The 20,365-nt window shown below is 40.3% G+C and overlaps 6 protein-coding genes across 9 annotated transcripts; 4 read left to right on the forward strand and 2 right to left on the reverse strand.

Moving 5' to 3' along the window:
* Positions 1–125: 125 nt before the first annotated feature.
* Positions 126–2,978, reverse strand: LOC104826468 (proteasome subunit alpha type-3-like). The gene is made up of 10 exons (XM_010559174.2): positions 2,659–2,978; positions 2,433–2,472; positions 2,019–2,102; positions 1,849–1,922; positions 1,404–1,490; positions 1,216–1,300; positions 1,064–1,110; positions 907–972; positions 677–767; positions 126–301 (listed from the first exon to the last, which is right to left on the reverse strand). The coding sequence occupies exons 1-10, from the start codon at positions 2,760–2,762 to the stop codon at positions 230–232; spliced, it is 750 nt and encodes a 249-aa protein (XP_010557476.1). The 5' UTR covers positions 2,763–2,978; the 3' UTR covers positions 126–229.
* Positions 2,979–3,198: 220 nt separating this feature from the next.
* Positions 3,199–4,967, forward strand: LOC104826469 (calmodulin). Its single transcript, XM_010559176.2, has 2 exons — positions 3,199–3,339; positions 4,344–4,967. Exons 1-2 carry the CDS (start codon positions 3,264–3,266, stop codon positions 4,715–4,717), a joined length of 450 nt encoding a protein of 149 aa, XP_010557478.1. The 5' UTR covers positions 3,199–3,263; the 3' UTR covers positions 4,718–4,967.
* Positions 4,968–6,012: 1,045 nt separating this feature from the next.
* LOC104826470 (ABSCISIC ACID-INSENSITIVE 5-like protein 2) lies at positions 6,013–8,813 on the reverse strand. Its single transcript, XM_010559177.2, has 4 exons — positions 8,535–8,813; positions 7,459–8,058; positions 7,295–7,366; positions 6,013–6,425 (listed from the first exon to the last, which is right to left on the reverse strand). The coding sequence occupies exons 2-4, from the start codon at positions 8,020–8,022 to the stop codon at positions 6,342–6,344; spliced, it is 720 nt and encodes a 239-aa protein (XP_010557479.1). The 5' UTR covers positions 8,023–8,058; positions 8,535–8,813; the 3' UTR covers positions 6,013–6,341.
* Positions 8,814–9,783: 970 nt separating this feature from the next.
* LOC104826472 (protein ETHYLENE INSENSITIVE 3-like) lies at positions 9,784–12,695 on the forward strand. Of its 3 annotated transcripts, none has more exons than XM_010559179.1 (2): positions 9,784–10,059; positions 10,761–12,695. In XM_010559179.1, the coding sequence occupies exon 2, from the start codon at positions 10,781–10,783 to the stop codon at positions 12,491–12,493; it is 1,713 nt and encodes a 570-aa protein (XP_010557481.1). In that variant the 5' UTR covers positions 9,784–10,059; positions 10,761–10,780; the 3' UTR covers positions 12,494–12,695. The 3 variants fall into 3 exon arrangements, with proteins under 3 accessions (XP_010557481.1, XP_010557482.1, XP_010557483.1); XM_010559180.2 differs by lacking the exon at positions 9,784–10,059 and adding an exon at positions 10,125–10,146; XM_010559181.2 differs by lacking the exon at positions 9,784–10,059 and adding an exon at positions 10,166–10,616.
* Positions 12,696–13,236: 541 nt separating this feature from the next.
* LOC104826471 (protein ETHYLENE INSENSITIVE 3-like) lies at positions 13,237–16,182 on the forward strand. Its single transcript, XM_010559178.2, has 2 exons — positions 13,237–13,472; positions 14,090–16,182. The coding sequence occupies exon 2, from the start codon at positions 14,134–14,136 to the stop codon at positions 15,961–15,963; it is 1,830 nt and encodes a 609-aa protein (XP_010557480.1). The 5' UTR covers positions 13,237–13,472; positions 14,090–14,133; the 3' UTR covers positions 15,964–16,182.
* A 223-nt stretch (positions 16,183–16,405) lies between these two features.
* On the forward strand, positions 16,406–20,357 carry LOC104826474 (plant-specific TFIIB-related protein PTF2-like). 2 transcript variants are annotated; one of them, XM_010559182.1, is made up of 4 exons: positions 16,406–16,891; positions 16,975–17,119; positions 17,707–17,909; positions 18,592–20,357. In XM_010559182.1, exon 4 carries the CDS (start codon positions 18,610–18,612, stop codon positions 20,221–20,223), a length of 1,614 nt encoding a protein of 537 aa, XP_010557484.1. In that variant the 5' UTR covers positions 16,406–16,891; positions 16,975–17,119; positions 17,707–17,909; positions 18,592–18,609; the 3' UTR covers positions 20,224–20,357. The 2 variants fall into 2 exon arrangements, with proteins under 2 accessions (XP_010557484.1, XP_010557485.1); XM_010559183.1 differs by having other exon boundaries at positions 17,739–17,909.
* The last annotated feature ends 8 nt before the right edge of the window (positions 20,358–20,365 follow it).

Raw genomic sequence — 20,365 nt, forward strand, 5'->3', positions numbered from 1 at the left:
ACGTTTTAATGAAAATTAATATATTTTAATTTATTTTACGGGACCCATTTTTTAAATCTCATCTTGGTTACTTTAAATCATTTTTAAAATCCCGTTTTCAAATTTAATTTTATTAACAGTATATATATATATATATCTTTAACATTTATCTTTAACAGAGACATTCAATTCAATCATCAAAGCTACAAAAAAAAATGTTTTTTTTAAACTAATCAAACGTAGCCTCGCTTTAGTCAGCGTCCATTTCTTCAAGTGCAGTTTTGGCTGCAGTCTTAGCTTCTTCAACGAGATCATCCGGAACCTGAGGAAGAAAACAAAGGAAAGAAACCGATCGAGCCCCGAGTTCACAACGTAATGATTCTTGCCCTCAATCGATGTTCAGAAGGATATAGGCCGATTTGTATATCGACGAAAAAGGAAATGTAACCCTTTCTATCATTAGAAGAAACCTAAACGGGTTCAGGGTCTAAGTCTCAAACCACTCCAAGCTCTAGTCCTGATCTGATACCCGCGAATATATTCCCGCTGTTTTTCAAATGGAAAAGCCCGGATGTCCGAGATTTGTGCAGAAACCTTGGATCAGTTGCTGCTATCGATATGGTCGGACGTTTCAACATTTATCTGTCAACCCATCTAATTAATTAGGTTGATGAAGGTTTACAGAGTAATGAATTACCTTCTGATGTTCTCGCTTTGACTCGTCGCATATCCAACTCATCTCCAATTCGAAAGCCTTGTCCTTGGCTTCATCATGTAGCTTGTATATTCTGGCATTATGAAAGTGAAATTAGATTCTTGCTAGACATGAAGCACATACACACAAAATGCAGTCACAGCATATGGGTATGGCCACACAAAATCACAAGGAAAGTGTACCGAAACTGAAACAACCGAGGCGACACTCACATTTTGGCCACCTCGATTACGCCTTCTCTGCATGTCATCTCAGAAAGATTCAACTTCTCTATTTCCCTGCCCAAGAAAACAGTCGGCCCGTGAGATTAGACTAGATAAGACCCTGGCTTTTCCACAATTCAGTACAAAATCTTTGGTAGCAACTTACGTCTTAGCAGCTTGCTTTCCTTTCCCGACGGCAGTGCCAAAATACCTCTGCAAGTAAAAAGAATTATTCAGATGTGAACGTTGAGCATAATGTCCAAAACTTATACAGACATCTCATTTGAAACGGGGCTACTATCAACAGAAAGAACTTACATATGAGATGCCTGATGGCTCAATCATGTACAGTTGAGGTTCGTCTCTATCATAACCTCCGAGAATGACCCCACAGCCAAAGGGCCTTCAAAATCAAAACCAGTCAGTTAAATCATCCACACAAGAACAATAGAAAGTGGTGATGAATCTGATGATGATGAACAAAGAAGAAAAGGAGTTGTTAAAACCTGAGCCACCAGTAAAGGGTGCACAAATGTACATAACTCGCAACTCGTTCAGAAAGTTCCTTCACGGGTATGGCTTCTCCGTAGACACTAAATTTTTCACATCGAAAGAAAGAGAGCAGATTTCCACAATCAATAAACCATTTAATTATGTCAAGACAAGCCGAATCATGGGGAAACCATGCACATGGATATATTATGGCATCAAGATTCGAACTTTAGGCCAAGGAGCTGTACATTTTTCTATCCTATTCTAAGCAACAAAACCCATATGGGTATACGATAGCATTGGAACAGTCTTCCAAACTGATGCCACATAGCAAGCAAAAGAAGCAGATAAAAAATCAAGCTGATGGAGATCAAACAAACCAAAACCAAATTCATGGAAAACTTTGATCTTGGCAGATGAAATATGCAGTTCAAACAGTAAAAGTGCTTCCATTGGCACCTCTCGTAATTCGTTGCTTCAGATTTAGCCCGTGCAACAATTTGCCTTCCATCAGCTGCTAATCCAGAAACAGCCTGGTAATAATAAGCCACACAAGAAATGACCACGACAGTGAAATGAATCAGATATGACCATGTGAAACAATAACATCCTACATCCTAAAAGCGTACCATGCCAGCATGACGATGAACCGAATGGATTCTCCGGTTGGAACCTGGTAGCATCATCTTTGATGCAATAAGCTTCTCCACACCCTACAAATGGAAAAACTTAAACTTTGCAAGACAATTCCTATATTATAGTCTTAACACTGCTACTGAACATAAATCGAAAAATTTATCTACATGGAGATCTAGAGATGGGTAATCTGGAATTAGAAAAACAAAACAGCAATTTGCTTCAGATTGTGGAAAATGAAGGCTCTAATCACAACACGACAAATCCAAAAACAGCAAACTACGATCATACTGAATTCGAATGCTACACCAAGAGAACCCACATGCATAAACATGTCGAAATCTATGTCCAAAAAACTGAAGAACAAGCCCGAGGGTAAAGGGAAGGGAAGGGAAAAAGAACAATACCATTACAACTCCGTCCTTACATTTGATGCCGACAACAGTTCTGCAAAAACAAAATCGCCCAGCCATGAACATCACCGCACAAACAACAAAACCCAACAGCCAAAACCCTAATCCGTGAACGCTGAGGACGCCACGGGCCATTTACCCAACACCCTGCCATCTAAACGAAACCCAAAGGGAAGAATCCGAAGAGCAAAAACAAGAAGAAATGGATTTAGGAACAGACCCACTGTTGTCGACGGCTTTGGCAGCGTACTCGATTTGGAAAACACGACCATCAGAAGAGAAGGTCGTCACGGACAGATCGTACCCAGTTCCAATGCTGCTCATCTCGTTGATCCTTCTTCCTTCTTCTACTTCTTCTTCGTGGCCTTAAAGCACGATCGGGATTAAGTTTTCTTTGGTCTCAAGCCAGAGAGGGGCCTTTTTCGCCGAATGTCTGTCGAATTACCCGTTAACCGGGTCCGTATCTAATCAAAACCGGAAAGACGAAGTATAAAAAAAAACACTATTTGCAACATATAATTTCTCTCTCACACATCGATCTCTCTCCATTCTCATCTCCCTGTTTATTTTTCCTAAAAATGTATAGAATAGATTGGGGTGAAGGATGACGTGGACAATGCCACGTGGAAAGCAAATAACACACACTTTGGGACAGAATTAGATGCCCTTCTTTTAATGGGCCTAATGGGCCCAGTGGGCGCCTACTTTCTCTTCCTCCCCCCCCTCCTTTTTATACTCCCACGTTCATCGCAAATTGCATTAATATACGTTATACTCTCTCTCTCTCTCTCCCGTCTTCGATCGGAAAGTTCCGGAAAACCCAAGATGGCGGATCAGCTCACCGACGACCAGATCTCCGAGTTTAAGGAAGCTTTCAGCCTCTTCGACAAGGATGGCGATGGTTCTTTTCTCTCCGATCTCTCTTTTTCCCTCTTTTTTCTGTCCATCGGGTGTTTCCGCTGCCCTTTGTTTTCTGTGCGATTGTGCTTAGGTTGATGTTTTCGCCGTTCTCTCGAGTTTCTCTGTGAATTTGTTTTTCGGTTTTGAGCTATGCTAGTCTCGTTGTTTTCAATTTCATCGACGTGGCTGAAGATGTGGATGTTTTTCGTTGATTCTGTACGTTTGTGTTCTTTGATTTGGATTCTGTGGGTTTTACATTCGATTCTCCTGGCATTCTGCTGTAGTTTTGGCATCTCGATCCTTCGTGATTGATGCTCGAAATTAGGTTCGAGGGATCTTGTTTTTAGAATAAATGGAAGTTTGCACCTTACATGAGATTTGACGTTGCAGTATCGACTTTCTGGCTCTAGGTTTAAGAATTCGCATCCATCTGTTGTTGATACGTTACGTTCCCTTTCGAACTAGATTATAAATGAATTTCTTGACTGGTGGTGCCTTGCGGAGTTACTTGAGCGGTGATTGAAATGTCCTTTAGTTTCCTGGAGGGTGCAAATACTTTATATCCTTACTGTATCCACTGGTGGAGCTGCGGCTTCAGAGGAGTTTTTGGTTTCCAGAATTAACGTTGTATTGGAAACAAAAATATCAGATTTAGAGGATGTTTGGTGGAAGTGTGTTCATGTGGCATGTGGCTATGCCCGCTTCGTTATGACCATGTTAAGATGTAGAACGAGCTCTGTCATTTTGAACTTGATATTGCATTATTGCAATGTCCATGATTGAGCCGTATAGCTTTTGAAATCTCATTCCATCTCTGCCTTGGCCCTGATTTTAGACCTTCCATTCTTGTAGCATTCATAATCCAAAACCCGATTAGGGTAGTTGTGATGGAGATGTTGATGAATTTCTATGAAATGTAACTTCAAGATTTCTTAATCTGCATTTGGGAATAGTATTACCATCATCATTAATAACTTCTTACCGATTTCGCAAACATGGCTCCAGGATGCATCACCACTAAGGAGCTAGGAACAGTCATGAGGTCGCTCGGACAGAACCCGACAGAAGCTGAGCTTCAGGACATGATAAATGAAGTGGACGCAGACGGTAACGGTACCATAGACTTTCCTGAGTTCTTGAACCTGATGGCCAGGAAGATGAAAGACACAGATTCAGAGGAAGAACTCAAGGAAGCCTTCAGGGTTTTCGACAAAGACCAGAACGGTTTCATCTCGGCAGCCGAGCTTCGCCACGTGATGACGAACCTCGGGGAGAAGCTGACGGACGAGGAAGTGGACGAGATGATCAGAGAAGCTGACGTGGACGGCGACGGCCAGATCAACTACGATGAGTTTGTCAAAGTGATGATGGCAAAGTGAGGAAAAACACCCCATTTCTCTCTTGGTGTTCTATTATTTATTGAATTGAACTCTTGTGTTTGTTTTTTGTGTGTTTCCCATCTTCATTCGTCCATGATGTTGTTCTTTCTCATGTTTCTATGCTCTCTGGTGCATTGAATTCGCTTGGCTTTGTTCATCGACTCGGATCTTTTATGGCCATTTTTTTGTTGTCTTCTTGCGGTCTGACGTGTTTTATAGTTGTAGAAATAATTGGTGATAATCTCTGTGATTTATTTGTGTCATGAGTTTCGCCTTAGTTATAAACACATCTTGCAGTTTATGTAAAATTGAAATAAATTAAAACTTAAACGTACTTGCTTAATGTATGTATATAGAGACATGGGTCACGGGGGATGTAAATTAAAACCTAACACAATTTGGTTCACGATAATTTTAAGGGTAACAAATTAAAAAAAATGTAAAAAATATATGAGATGACCAAAATCTCTCAAATATAAAAACTCTACATATATATATATATATATATGAAAATTTATAAAAAAAATCCAAATGTAAAAATGATTTATTTTATTTACCCACAAAAAAAGATGAGGATGATGAGAGGACTTGAATCTTTATTATACGGCCTTATTAAAATGTCATTCTAATACAAATTACAATATATTTTTTTTTGCTTCATTAGAAATTCAAATTTTTCTTACCAAATATCATCCAATCTTTTTACTTCTTTTTATTAGACGAAAAAAGATGAATGTATATTTTTTAATATTAAAAACGACTAATTATTTTTGGATTCACTTATTTTTAGATATTGTTTTTTAACTATGTTGATTTAGTTTTTATTTGTATTTTTCGATATGTTCTGATGGATTAATTTTTTATTATAAAAATATTTTTATTTTTACTTTTATTTAATATTTTAAGTTAATTTGATTTTAATAAAATTATAACTAAGTTTTAGAACAATTCACAAATTAAAATTGATTTTAAATCGACAGTTTTAAGACTTATTTAGTTGTCTAATGTACGTGAAAATATCCTTACGAGAATGTCATTTTTTTTTAATTCTTTTTCCGAACCAACCAAAGCCATAAAGGACAGAGTTAAAGCAAAAAAAAAAAAAAGTAATTCCCGGAATCACAAAACCTTTAACTATTTATGCATAGAGCCTTTATCTTTTTCTGTTTTCCACTTGTAATAATATTACCTTTTCTTTCCCCTATCTAACGCTACGAATAATTCTTTATCCTTTTTTTTTGTTAAAATAAAATTCATTTCACGTTTTTTAACAACCGAAAAATAATGCAATGAAAAAACCCGAAAATATTTGGTCCGATGAAATCAAGAATATGCGAAACATTATGGGTCAAAATGGTTCAAGACTCTGTGTAAACAGCATTTTGGTTGATGCTTATGTTATGTCTCTAAACAGTATGGGGTCACTTGTCTACTCTTAAACCAAGAAGGGCACATTCTATCTGCTTGCTGTGTAGATTTCAACATAACGTTGAAGAATCATCCAATGTATATACTTACTTGTAAACCCAAACCCAAATAACATAGAAACAAGAAGAAGAAAGGGTCCTAAAAATCCTAGTCTTTTTTTACTTTGCAAAACTTTCTCTAAGAGAGGAGGGGATTATCAGAAAGAACCTGAACTCGTTCTCCGGAGCTGGTATTTGGGCTCCGATGAATATTCCACTCCGGGAAACATCAGGTCGAATTCCTGCAGGAAGAGAACCCGATACAAGCTCAAGCTTTGCAAAAAAAGAGAGAATGTTTTTCTTGAGAATGTGCAGGAGTTCAGAAACTGGGCTTTCCCCTTACTTTCTCACAGGCCAAGCAAATTGCACAAATAGCTACTCGAGTGCATAGCAAATCATATTACCATCAGGCAGGCAGTCCGATATCTCCATGTGCATTAGGAGCTATGGACATTATGCTGATGGAACACTCAGATTGATAAATATGATACTGATCCACCTAAATTGCATCACTGACTTGACATTGAGAAACGTGATCCTTTCCTAGGTTGATAGGAAACTTTGCTGGATGTAATGATATAATGCACAAACACACAGGGAGGGAAGCTCATCAACAAGCAACTGGATAAAAAGATGGCGACTGATATGACATGCTTGTTCTAGAAACCATATCTCCAGTGAAGGGAATCAAGAATCGAATCAAGACTATTGTAAGAGACCCGGACTTCAAATGTCTAAAAACATGTATACAAGTAAGTGCTCTAAATTTGATAGCTCCATTATCTTAAAAAATCAGTGAAAGGGGTCATCCCCCTTTGCTCTCTCAACATCAACGTCAACAGCATCAACATCGCCTTAATCCCAAGTTTATTTGGGGCTTTGCAGTCTCAACAATGCTAGAAAATTCAAAATTTTGGCTCGTGGGTTTCTGTACATTTAAATCTAAAAGGGTGAGATAGCAGGCCTTTGCATTAAAATATCATTTGTTATGCTCTACGAAGATAGCTATATGTGCTGTATGCATACACACAACTCATCTGTCAAGAATATGAACTAAATCATAAGGCGTGATCATCTAAAAACCAAAAAGAGCATAAAATTTTAGAGGCACCTTCTCTTTCTTGAGCTTCATGTTCTCTTCTTCTAAACGGGAGATCTTGGTAACAAGCTCATTGTGGTATGCCTGTTAGACACGAAACAAGCATCTCAAAACATATAGAAACAGGAATTGAACAATTGAAACTATTCCCAAAGAAAATAAGGAAGAATCAAAACCTGTTTTCTAGCTCGTGAACGTGCAGCTGATTCCCGATTCTTAATCTTTCTTCTCAGCTTCCTCTCAATACTCTTCTCGATAGGTTCCATATCCCTTCTCCGGCCTGAAGATGCTGTACCAGAAAACACATTGACAGATGGCGATGAAGACAAGCTTAACTGCTGTCTCAAACTCCCGGGAGTTGTAGGATCGACAGAAGAATCTATCTCCACAGTCGGGTTCAAGGATTGTGCATGTTTCAAGAAAACCTCCAAAGTCACTTCTCCAAGGACTGGTTCTCTTTCTTCAACTTTGACACCACTATCCCCATCATATCTATTCCTCTCATTCTGTCGGATCTCCTTCCATACCTGATCAACAGTTTTCCCACTCCACAACAAAGCCATGTTTAGAGGATCTGTTCCTGTGGAGTTTCTTGCTTCAGCAGCCCATACTTTTTCAAGAAGTTCGTCGAGGCTCATGCTGCCTAATGGCTTCCCTGAGTTGCCGAAATGCTTTTCCACCTCACCAAGAGTGAGATTATGCAATGACTTCTCCCTCATCTCAATCGTTTGAATCCCCATTCACCAAAGCTTTTTTGTACTACCGAAAACTAGCCACTGGTTGTATAGCAAAAGACGAACATATACAAGAATCAAACCTCAGGAAAACAGTTTTTATTGGAACAATTCCTGTTATACTACACCAATATCCAAGAATCTCAAAACCAGCATAAAACAATTCGTTTCCCACGATTTCACTTTAAAAAAATGTAAATTTCGTGAATTTTCCTTACAGGAGCTCTTCCACCGCATCAAAACTTTCGACTTCGCTGTCCAGAACAGCATACAACACCGCAAGGCGAAGCATTTGATCATTTCTTCAGATAGTGCCCAAATTCCCAAAAATTTCAATCGACGAAACATGGATGATTATGAGTTTCAACATGAATTTCTCCCCTAAAGCTCCTAAATCTCGATAGATAATACAATACAGAGAAACCTAATGACCATAACTCATGGATTCGTATGAAAATGAAAAAAGTAAAGATAAAATTTTATACAATTCCAGAAGCAATTGAAGAGTCTGCTCATACCTTCCGTACATAGAGTATCCAGAGACGCATGAAAACCAGAGGAAACAGGACCTGGGAAACGAAGTCGGAGGAGAGAAAAAAAAAAGCGGGAAAAAGACAGAGAATCTGTGTGAGAAATGGGCGGGGGTGATAAAAACGAGAATATGAAACTAGAGAAATTGATCTTCAGAGGAGCGAATGGAAAATATAGAAGCTTCAGCGAAGACGGCCATGGCGGACGCCGGAGGTTTGGCGAGGAACGGATTTGATCGTTTTTTTTATCAGAGGATAAAAGATGAGAAAAGCTCCCAGTCGTTGATTTGCTTGATGGCCAATTGGGTCCCGCATTATAATACAGAAAATACAATTTTTCCCGATATATAAAATGATTTTGTTTTAATATCCTTTTATTATTTAATAACAAGCTAAACCGCATCATTCCATAGGAAATTTCTACAATATGGTATAACATGTTTTATCATTACGTGAAATAAAAATTTATTTTGTAAATTTTCTATATTTTAAAATCATAGAATGTATCTTTAAAATTCGATAATTACAATAACTTTTAAAATAATGAGTAGAATTAACAATCCTAGATTTAATGTAATTTTTAAGAACCAAACATGTAATTTCCTTGAGGGTCCAAATGGTGCCGTTGAATCTATATGTCCACCAGGTCATATTGGAATTCTTTTTTTTAATTAAATCTAAATTCTATTTTGAAATAAATTAGTGTAATTAATTTGTAGATTCAGTTTAGTTATCAATAATATTTTTAACGTGTAAATAAATAAATAAAAACACTTTTATTTTCTATATATTTTATTCTAAATTCGGACGAATGATGTTGTAGTATATATTTTGTATTCAAAATAATGATTGATATTTTCAGAATGAATTTGAATTAAAAGATTTTTAAAAAATAAGTGAAATAGATTTAAAAAAAAAAGGCTTTTTCGGGTTCTCCCAAGAACCATGTTCACCAGTCAATGCATATATTATATGGCAATCAAATATTAATATCCATTGATATTAAAGCTGTTATAATTAATGTTTCCGCGTAAATATATAAATAGCAAAATATATACTACCACGAACGGAAACGTCCAAAAGCTCTTTATTTCTATTTTTCCATTATTTTAAATTTTAATATAAAAGTAAATGATCGCATTAAATTTCATCCCCAATATGGTCGAATATTATAAAATTCCATTTTTGTAAATATAAAAAAAGTATAAAAGAAAGATAAAACCCGGCCTTGCAATAACAAAATCTTGCAAGCTCCAGCAAACCTCTCTCTCTCTCTCTCTCTCTCTCTCTCCCCTGCAGATTCCACAAACTCAGAAATCCCAAAAGACAAAAGCTTCTTTCTCGTGTGCTTTTTTATTCTCATCTTCTTCCTCATCCTCCTCTTTCTTCTGCTATCTTTTAGGAGTTTGGTGAAATTTGGGTTTTGGTTTTTTTCCCCGAAAAGTTCCTCTTGCAGAGAGGAGAGTCAAGGAGGCGAAGACCCATTTTCGGGTTTTCTTTTTCCTTTTTGCCGGTAATACTCATCGTCTTTGCTTTTCATGGTGCATCTTACCTATTTGGTGTGATGATGCTGAGTTTGATGATGATGGTGACAATCATGGTTAGAATTCTTTGATCTTTGATGGGTTTTTGGTTCGACTGATTTTACGATCTGGGTATTACTCGGAAACGAGAACAATAAACTTAATCCTGGGTTTTGACTGGATGAAGCTTTTCTGTTTGATTTCCCGGTTTTTGTTCATCTCTTTTCTTTATCATGTGATGTGAGTTTCGTTTGTCTGACCGATCAAATTTGATTTTACTGTTTACCTTGATTCTCTAGAGAATTTTCATGGGTTCGACTCTCTGTGTTCCTTTACCCTTTTGAAAGATGTGTGTAATTGTAATAATAACATGATTGAAGTCAGATTTGTTTTCCCTGTGGTATTAGATTCGCCGCAGAATTTGACAATCTTTAGTTCATTTTCTCTCATGATGATCTCATTCGTCATTTAGTGACCGAATCCATGTCTGAGAATGATTTGATACTCGGGAAGTCATCAGCGTTTCATGCGATTGCTGTTTGATATGGTATATGATGTATTTACCCTGATCGTTACGAATTCCTCTATTGGCCTCCTATCCTACATACTTTGATGATTACAGATTAAAAACCCAGGTTTCTGCTTCTGGGTTTTTTTTCAATTCTCATAGCTTGTTTCGATCCCGTTTCAGTGAAGAAAAGCGGTGTGGAAATGATGATGATGTTCAACGAGATGGGTATGTGTGGGAACATGGATTTCTTCTCCTCGGCACCACAATCTGGACCAGAGCTGATCGTTGACGATAACTATACCGACGAAGAGGTCGATGTCGATGAGCTCGAGAGGAGGGTGTGGAGGGACAAATTGCGTCTGAAGCGTCTCAAGGAGCAGAGCCGTAGTAAGGAAGGAGTCGATTCTTTCAAGCAGAGGAGGCAGCCGCAAGAGCAATCGAGGAGGAAGAAGATGTCGAGGGCGCAAGACGGGATCCTGAAGTATATGCTGAAGATGATGGAAGTGTGTAAAGCTCAAGGCTTTGTCTACGGGATCATCCTCGAGAAGGGAAAGCCTGTGACGGGCGCCTCTGATAATCTCCGAGAGTGGTGGAAGGATAAGGTGAGGTTTGATAGGAACGGTCCGGCTGCTATAGCCAAGTACCAGGTCGAGAATAATATCCCCGGGAGTAACGGTGGTAGCAATCCAATTGGGCCGACACCATATACGTTGCAGGAACTTCAGGATACAACTCTTGGATCGCTGCTATCCGCTCTGATGCAACACTGTGATCCTCCACAGAGGCGATTCCCATTGGAGAAGGGAGTTCCTCCACCATGGTGGCCTACTGGAAAGGAGGACTGGTGGCCTCATCTCGGTTTGCCAAAAGATCAAGGCCCTCCACCATACAAGAAGCCTCATGATTTGAAGAAGGCATGGAAAGTCGGTGTCTTGGCTGTGGTTATCAAGCATATGTCGCCCGACATTGCTAAAATCCGTAAGCTTGTGAGGCAATCCAAATGCTTGCAGGATAAGATGACGGCCAAAGAGAGTGCTACTTGGCTCGCCATCGTGAACCAAGAAGAGGCCCTTGCACGGGAACTTTATCCCGAGTCCTGTCTTTCTCTATCCTCATCTGGAGGAATTGGGTCTCTTTTCATCAATGATTGTAACGAGTATGATGTTGAAGTTGTCGACAAGGAGGCCAGTTATGATGTGGAAGAGCTCAAACCAGAGAAAGTGGTCAGTCCTGCATACTTTGGGATGGCTAATACGGACATGGTCCAACAGCAGTTCCCGGTTAAGGAAGAACTAACGGCTGGAAGCATGGAACTCGTGGGAAAGAGGAAACCCGATGTTGATCTAAACACGGTGATGAACAGAAGAATCTTCGCTTGTGAAAATTCTCTGTGTCCCCATTTCGAAATCCATCTCGGGTTTCAAGACAGGAGTTTGAGGGACAACCACCGACTTGTGTGCCCATACCGAGACAGTTGTTTAGGTTATGGAGCATCTGAGTTTCATGTCAGTGAAATAAAGCCAGCAGTTTTACCACGACCCTTTACTCAGCCGCATCCAGCAGTCCGGCCCGTGAACTCATTCCAACCCACCGACCTTACGGGCTTCGGGGTCCCAGAAGATGGGCAGAAGACGATCACTGAGCTCATGGCTATGTACGACAGAAGCGTCCAGAGCAACCAAGCTCCTCCAATGGCGGAAAATCAGAGCATGGGGGTTCAGGCAAAGGCTCTGAACCGTCAAGAGCAGCACCATTTCAATGACAACGAAGGGAGCTTCTTCGAAGACTTGAGCAAAGGGTTCGAGTTCGTGTTCGGTGATTCTACGCCGTTCGATCTGGCATCACTCGATGACAGAAACGGAGGGACGAAGGAGGGTATGATGAAGCAGCAAGACGCATCGATATGGTTCTGAAATCTGAAGTAAGTTATATATATATATATATGGAAAAATCTAATTATGTAATGATCATATGTTAAATAACTTGTACATATACCTTGTCTTGTAATAAAACTCTTGAACAGTATTAGGAATTTCCCTAGCGTTAATAACTTGTACATATACATTAATTGACATTGTAAAATTTTCCATCATATGATATATTAGTTTCAGCTTATTCGATGGATGCAGTATTTTTTTTTGTTCTTACTCTCTTTTTTTGGGGGGTTTTTTTTTTCTGATTACATTTTTCATTTATGAAAGAAGACATTATGGGTCATGAATTTTTCGTTTTTTTTTTCCATTTTTTTTATTTTTGGTTAAGTCAATGTACTTAATATTATTCTACATACATATATGACTTAGAAAGAGACGTAACAATGACTAAAGTGAGCGAGTAATTCTATCAAAAGAAAATTAAATTAATTTGTATACTTAAAACGTTATGGAGCAAATTTGTAAGAAGATGCGGTAGAAGACGTAAGCGATCCTCATGGCTCCATCCGCCAATATATATATACACATATGACATATACACGATTGTACGTACATCTATATATGAAAAATAAAATAAAAAAATAAAATAAATGTATACACATGTATTTTGATGTCGGCTCGTATATTTTTTTTATTCTTTCCACCGTCGGCTACATGAAGTTAAAACGTTTTAAGTGAAAGACGCATTAGTAGAAGGGCATCTCTCTCTCTCTCTCTCTCTCTCTCTCTCTCTCTCTCTATGTGAACCCCAAAAGCCAAAACCCATTATCAAAAGTCGCTTTCTCTTCACATGTGACTTTAGATCGACTTTTCTTCTTCTCTGAAGAATTAGGGTTTCCTTTCCTCTTGTTTTTTTTTCCTCAATAAGATTCCTCGCAGACAGGAGAGAGTCAGGGAGGCGGAGACTCCTTTTCGGGGCTCTCTTTTTTTTTTCAACTCTTTTTACTTGTTTTTCCAGGTAACACTCTCCGTTTTGGGATTTTATGCATAGTTTGATCAATCTGATGTTGATGATGACACAACTCTTAGATTTCTTGATCTCTGATGGGGTTTTGTTTGATCGATGATCGTTTGGGGTATTGTTAATTTTGCAATCTGGATATTCGCTCATAGTTTCGGATTATAATTTTGATTCACGCGTCTGATTGGGCCAAACATCGTTGTTCGTTTTCTCTTCCTTTTTTTTAAAAAATTTCTTGGTTTGAGTAAGCAAAACAAACAAGTTTGGTTCTTTAGCTTCGTTCTTAATTTCGATGGGTCTGTTCTTTTTTCCCCTACTTTGTTCAAAAATCAATTTTTTTTTCACCAAGTTGAAAATCTGATTTGTTTTTCAATCTGGGGATAACCTTGTCATGGGTTATCATTTCATGTGATCTGATATATTTTTTTCAGGAACTGTCATGGGTAAGTATATGATCTGATATATTTACCTTGTTTACTTGCTAGTTTCTCAGTGTTTGCAGCTCATGATTGTTTTGCTGTACAGTTTGATACTCACAGAGTTGTTTGGTTTTGTCTGATGAGGAAACATACTGATCTCTGTTCTCTGTGTATATGGTTTTTCTCATGTTAAAGAAAGTCAATCGATCTACGGGGGTCTGAAGAGAAGTGTCTGAAAGATGATGATGTTCAACGAGATGGGTATGTGTGGTGGCATGGACTTCTCCTCCGCATCTTTTGGAGAAATGGATATTTGTCCTCCACCACAAGCCGAGCCCGAGTCAGTTGTGGAGGATGATTATACCGACGAAGAAATCGATGTCGATGAGCTCGAGAGGAGGGTGTGGAGGGACAAATTGCGTCTGAAGCGTCTCAAGGAACAGAGCAAGGGTAAGGAAGGAGTCGATCCTGCTAAGCAGAGGCAGTCACAGGAGCAAGCGAGGAGGAAGAAGATGTCGAGGGCCCAAGATGGGATCCTGAAGTATATGCTGAAGATGATGGAAGTGTGTAAAGCTCAAGGTTTTGTCTACGGGATCATCCCCGAGAAGGGAAAGCCTGTGACGGGCGCCTCCGATAATCTCCGAGAATGGTGGAAGGATAAGGTGAGGTTTGATAGGAATGGCCCTGCTGCCATAGCCAAGTACCAAGCTGATAATAATATCCCTGGGAGCAACGAGGGCAACAACCCACTTGGGCCGACACCATATACGTTGCAAGAACTTCAGGATACAACTCTTGGATCGCTGTTATCTGCTCTGATGCAACACTGTGATCCTCCACAGAGGCGGTTTCCGCTGGAGAAGGGAGTTCCTCCACCATGGTGGCCAACTGGGATGGAAGAGTGGTGGCCTCAACTCGGCTTGCTAAGAGATCAAGGCCCTCCACCATACAAGAAACCTCATGATTTGAAGAAGGCATGGAAAGTCGGTGTCTTGACTGCAGTTATCAAGCATATGTCGCCCGACATTGCTAAGATCCGTAAGCTTGTGAGGCAATCCAAATGCTTGCAGGATAAGATGACGGCGAAAGAGAGTGCCACTTGGCTTGCCATCGTGAACCAAGAAGAGGCCCTTGCACGAGAACTTTATCCCGAGTCCTCTCTTCCTCTATCCTCGTCTGGAGGAAGCGGTTCACTTCTCATTAATGACTGCAGCGAGTATGACGTAGAAGGTGTCGACAAGGAGCCCATTTATGATGTGGAAGATCACAACCCGGATAAAGTGATCAATCCTCCAAACTTTGGAATGCTTAATATGCATATTGGCCAACCACATTTCCCGGTCAAGGAAGAAATGGCTGGAGAAAACTTAGACTTCATGAGAAAGAGGAAACCGAGCAGTGATCTGAACTCGATGCTGGACAGGAGAATCTTCATCTGTGAGAACCTTCAGTGTCCTCACAGCCAGAACAACCTGGCTTTCCAAGACAGGACTTCCAGGGACAACCACCAACTGGTGTGTCCATACCGAGGGAGTTCCATAGCATATGGAGCATCCAAGTTTCATGTCGGTGAAGCAAAGCCGGTTGTTGCAACGCAACCCTTTACTCAGCCGAGGCCAGCAGTCCCCGCCGTTAATTCAGTTCGACCCTATGACCTTTCAGGCTTTGGAGTTCCGGAAGACGGGCAGAAGATGATCAGCGAGCTCATGTCCATGTATGACAGAAACGTCCAGAGCAGCAACCAAACTGCATCAATGGTGGACAATGAGAACATAAATTTTCAGTTAAAACCCCAGAATCATCATCAACAACAACACTTCAACCACGGCGAAGGAAGGACCATCGAAGGAAGCTTCTTTGAAGACTTGCACATCCCCAACAAGGACAACACTAGCAATAACAACGGGAAGAACATGTTTTTGCAGGGGAATAGTAACAGTGGCGGAGTTAAGTTAGTGTTTGAGTCTATGCCATTCGATCTGGCTTCATTTGATTACCGAGATGATCTGCAAGCAGGAATCGACGGTATGCGTAAGCAGCAGCAGCAAGAAGTATCTATATGGTTTTGAAGCACATAATGTATGTATAGTTTATCTGTGTACTTCTCTCTACGAACACATCTTCTTCTTCTGGTCTCTGTATTTGTCTTCTTACTTTTTTTCATGTGATGATGTAACATTATGGCTCTTGTTTGTAGTTGTCTCTGAAACAGCGTGTTACCCACAATCTATAGGCCCCCTTATGTTGTTTCCCTGATTTACTGAACTGGGAAATTACCTTGGGATCAATATTCACTGTAAGTTTTCCGTTTTACCTAATTCAAGTAAACTTGCGCTGTATGAAATTCCCTGGGAGTTGAAGCAAAACCGAATTATTTCCCTACCACATTTTCATCTGGTTTATGAAGTCCAGCTTAGGATTCCGGGTATCCGGTCTCGCGCGTAACCGGCCTGTATGGTTTTATGAGATAACGATATATAGATCGGGTTTTTATCTCACGAAATCCGAAACTCGGGTTTCAGGTTCAGGTTTCGATATATCTGCATACCGCGGAAAATAAAAACAATTACAAAAATACCCCTTTATTTTTATATATTTACAAAAATACCTAATCCTAACCCTAACCCTCCCTAACCTAACTCTCTCAGTCTCTCTCGCTCTCAATTTGTTGCGCCTCTCTCTTTTCGATTGCCGCCTCCAATCTCCATCACTCTCGTCGCCTGAGGCTCTGAGCTCCATCGCCGTCGTGCTCTCTGTTTGTCCGCCTCCTTTTCTCCGTCTTCGCCGTTCTCTTTCTCTCCCTCGGTTCGACTGCCTCCGTCTCCATCGTCTTTGCCTTGATCCGCCTTTGTCTTCGCCGTCTCTGTCTCTGTTCAGCCTCCTTTTCTCGGTCGTCTTCGTTCTCTTTCTCTCCCTCGGTTCGACTGCCTCCGTCTCCATCGTCTCTGCCTTGCTCCGCTTCTGTCTTCGGCGTCTCTGTCTTGATCTATATTCTCGGTACGAGCTTCTCCCTCGTCGCTTGAATTTCTGTCTTCACCGCCTCTGTACCACTGATTTAAGTGGTGTTCTCCTTGTTACAGGTTCTTACCAATCCGTATGATTTCGTCAAAGGGATCGAAACCCAGACACTGAAATGTCTGAAACTGGACCAGTCACATGGTCTAATGGCATCAACCTCTTTATCATCATCTTCCTAAGATCGTGACTTAACTCAAAAACCGAAGTGTGAGTTTATCTAAACATGTTATATTTTTTAGAGTTCCGATCCTTCAGGCCTCAGCAAAAAAATACCATTGGATCCGTTCATTGAAATATTAGAGCATTAATTTTGTTTTATCCGATCTCGTATCTCGGATATCCGGATCTCGGGTATCCGGACCTTGTGAGATAGAGACTGAGATAAGACATAAAAAACCCGACGACGAGATTGAGATCGAGATAAAGATGTTTTAAAATACCCGGTATCCGTCCGTACGCAGCCCTAGGAAGAAGGCAAGGCAATGTCGTGGTGGTCGCTTTGTATGAAACGCGTCCTCATTTAATGCGAGGCAGCCCATGTGATGTGCCCTTTTGGAAGCCAATGCTGACCAGATTCATCCACCCACTTAAATATTTTATTAGTTTATTTTTTTCCCACCCTTTTAAATTTTGAAAATTATTATCCTTTTTATTATTTTAATTTTAGAAATTTCCATAATATAGGCTCACTTAATTTGTCGCTCCCATTGTTGGATCTCAATCTCACCGTTTAAAATCGGTTAATCCAATATTGGTTCGGTTCGGTTTTCTAATTTTTAGAAAGGTATTTATAGGCGGCGTTGTTCTACCCCCATATTTGTTCCAGACCCTGTCCCGCTGTGACTCGGTGAAATCGAAAAACCCTAGCCGCTGGCCTGTCGATCACACGCTCTCAGAGTCCACTACCTGCATCTCCGCTGCTCCGTTCCCGTCGACCTATTCTCTTTGTCCGGCACGATTCGTTTCTCTCTCTTCGGCGCGGTCTCATCTCTCCCAGGTTCGTGCTCGTGTATATTTCGTCTATGTATCTCGTCCCTCGTGTATCTGTCGTCTTAGTCTTTGTCTCTCGTAGATCTGTTCGTCTCTCGTATCTATTTCCGTGAGGCGCACCACTTCGTTGATTTTGATGTCTGTAGAGATTTGCTTTGTGTCCTCTGGTCTGCAGGTTTGTCCTTGATGCTTGGAATTCATGTTTGAGTCTCCGTAAGTTTGTTGCTTTTAGAGTCGCTGCAGTTTAATGATTTAGTTTCAAACATGTATTCACTGATGCCCGCAATCGGGTCTATCTCTGTATTCATCAGTTCTATGTTTTAGTCTGCTATCAGTTCATGGATTTGGTTTACTAGTTTTTATTGATCAATTGTTGGGAAATTGAAGCATTTGGTCAAATTACATTGTATTAGATCTTGGAAAAATATATCTGTATCTTGTACAGCATGTTGGATTCTGTTTTTCATGATCTTTGGTTGAATATGATGCACATTCCTAGTGGCAGAGTGTGCTAGTCAAAAAATTCCGAGCTACGGTAGAACTAATACTCATTTAATTATTTTGGTTTGTTAGGGGTCCTTTGGATCCATTCTTGGGGTTGGAGATATGCAGCAATGAAGCTTTGTTTTTCTAATATGCGTCGCCTTCATTTTTTCTATCTGCTGTCGTTGTGACATTTTTTGGTTTAGGTACCACTACTTCCAGCTATGTCCTGCAAGAGATGCAAGAGCCGTGACCTAGTTCCGGAAAAAGATACAGGGGACATCATCTGTTCTCAATGTGGGACAATACAAGAGTTCGACAACTATGATGCACAACTAGGTGGCCTAAATGGGCCCCAAGGTACATATATCCGGGTTGGATACATCGGCACAGGATCTGTTCTTGCTTATAAAGATAAAAAAATCTTTGAAGCTAACAAAGTAATCGAAGACATCACATTGAGGTTAAATGTGTCTGATAAATGCAATAAGATCAAGGATTGGATCAAAGACATCACCGAAGGAGAATTTGGGATGGGCAGTTGGTTGGAGGTTTTGGTCGGTGCATGTAGTTATGTTGTGATGAGAACAGAATCAAAGAATGTTTTGCCTATGAATGAAGTAGCGGCTGCAGTTGGTTGTGATTTGTATGAGTTGGGAAGCATGATCAAGCGTGTTGTGGAGCATTTACGATTGGAGTTACCAGAATTTGATCTTGTGGGATTGTTCATGAGGGTGGTGAATAATGTAAGGCTAACCGGAGTTGATAGGGAAAAGAAGGAGAAAATTACGGAGCAAGGTGTTTTTCTGATGAATTGTTCTCTCAAGTGGTTCTTGTCGACCGGAAGGAGGCCACTGCCTCTAGTTGTGGCTGTTTTGGCGATTGTTGCAGAAGTGAATGGTGTGAAAATAAGGATTGAGGATTTGGCAAAGGAAGCTGAGGTTGTGTTGAGCACTTGTAAAAGGCGCTACAGGGAGCTATTGGAGAAGCTTGTCAAAGTTGCTCAAGAGGGTTTGCCGTGGGGGAAAGATGTTAATATGAAGAATGTTGTGAAACACGCCGGGTCGATAATTGGATACATGGAGGCCAAGTCTATGATAAAGACTCGTGAGGGAAAAGGGGGTGACGAGTTGGTTCATGGCGGGGACATGGATTATACTTCTTCTTCTTCTTCTATTCCATTACAGAAAAGCCCATTCTCGTTGGAGGATATAGTAAGGGACAATCTAAGCAAAGAAACTAGGCGTGTTACCGATCAAGATGATGTATCGCAAAATTTGGAGGTAGGAGGGGAAAGTCGGAACGAACTGCCGCATTCGAATAACTCCAAAGACCGTAAGATATCGGTGGAGCGGTTAGCTATGATGTATAATAAGTTCAAGGATGAAGTTCTTGCTGGGGAACGAAGTCAACGTAGCAATAGGCCGCCGAAGAGAAGGGGTTTGGAGATGGATTACTCTCATGATCATGATTGGTGGAAAGGGAAATCAGAAATGAGCCAGCGGCTTTTGCTCAAGGACGCGTTGGAGAAAAATGTGGGGTTGGAGGCTCTGCCTCCTTCGTACATTAACGGTTGCAAGGCAGTGGAAAGACGAAGAGAAAAAATAAAGGCGGCCAAGTTGCATATCGACCGGATAAGACATCCTCGTCCGGACACAGATACCGATGTCGAGACGGATGGAGGGAAGAAGAGGAAGATGGGAGAGGGTTGTGATGTGGATTGGGAGGATTTCATCATCGAGACCCTCGTTCTACGCGGGGTTAAAGATGAGGAGATTGAAAAGGGTTATTACAAAGCCTTGATGGACTTGCATGTTTTCCAGTCCGGGGAGGTATGAGATGTGAATATTCGGATCAAAATGTCATTTCAGCTCAGGTTTTAACCAATTTTTAACCTTTGTATTAACATTACGATTGTGATGTGTAATTAATATGGTATTCTCTATGTATAATATTGGATTGTATTTTCTTATTTTATTA

Source organism: Tarenaya hassleriana, unplaced genomic scaffold (assembly GCF_000463585.1).
Source record: "Tarenaya hassleriana unplaced genomic scaffold, ASM46358v1 Cleome5, whole genome shotgun sequence".
NCBI classification, from domain to species: Eukaryota; Viridiplantae; Streptophyta; class Magnoliopsida; order Brassicales; family Cleomaceae; genus Tarenaya; species Tarenaya hassleriana.

Bases quoted from the DNA above. Each gene is read 5' to 3' on its own strand.
- LOC104826468 (XM_010559174.2), bottom strand. From the start codon at position 2,762: ATGAGCAGCATTGGAACTGGGTACGATCTGTCCGTGACGACCTTCTCT. The intron at 973-1,063 runs GTAAGTTGCTAC...TTTCTTGGGCAG, and splicing joins GGAAAGCAAGCTGCTAAGAC to GGAAATAGAGAAGTTGAATC. The intron at 302-676 runs GTAATTCATTAC...TTTCTTCCTCAG, and splicing joins CAAAGCGAGAACATCAGAAG to GTTCCGGATGATCTCGTTGA.
- LOC104826469 (XM_010559176.2), top strand. From the start codon at position 3,264: ATGGCGGATCAGCTCACCGACGACCAGATCTCCGAGTTTAAGGAAGCT. The intron at 3,340-4,343 runs GTTCTTTTCTCT...ACATGGCTCCAG, and splicing joins CTTCGACAAGGATGGCGATG to GATGCATCACCACTAAGGAG.
- LOC104826470 (XM_010559177.2), bottom strand. From the start codon at position 8,022: ATGGGGATTCAAACGATTGAGATGAGGGAGAAGTCATTGCATAATCTC. The intron at 7,367-7,458 runs GTTTTGATTCTT...CGTGTCTAACAG, and splicing joins GTTCACGAGCTAGAAAACAG to GCATACCACAATGAGCTTGT. The intron at 6,426-7,294 runs GTGCCTCTAAAA...CTCTTCCTGCAG, and splicing joins TGAAGCTCAAGAAAGAGAAG to GAATTCGACCTGATGTTTCC.
- LOC104826472 (XM_010559179.1), top strand. From the start codon at position 10,781: ATGATGATGATGTTCAACGAGATGGGTATGTGTGGGAACATGGATTTC.
- LOC104826471 (XM_010559178.2), top strand. From the start codon at position 14,134: ATGATGATGTTCAACGAGATGGGTATGTGTGGTGGCATGGACTTCTCC.
- LOC104826474 (XM_010559182.1), top strand. From the start codon at position 18,610: ATGTCCTGCAAGAGATGCAAGAGCCGTGACCTAGTTCCGGAAAAAGAT.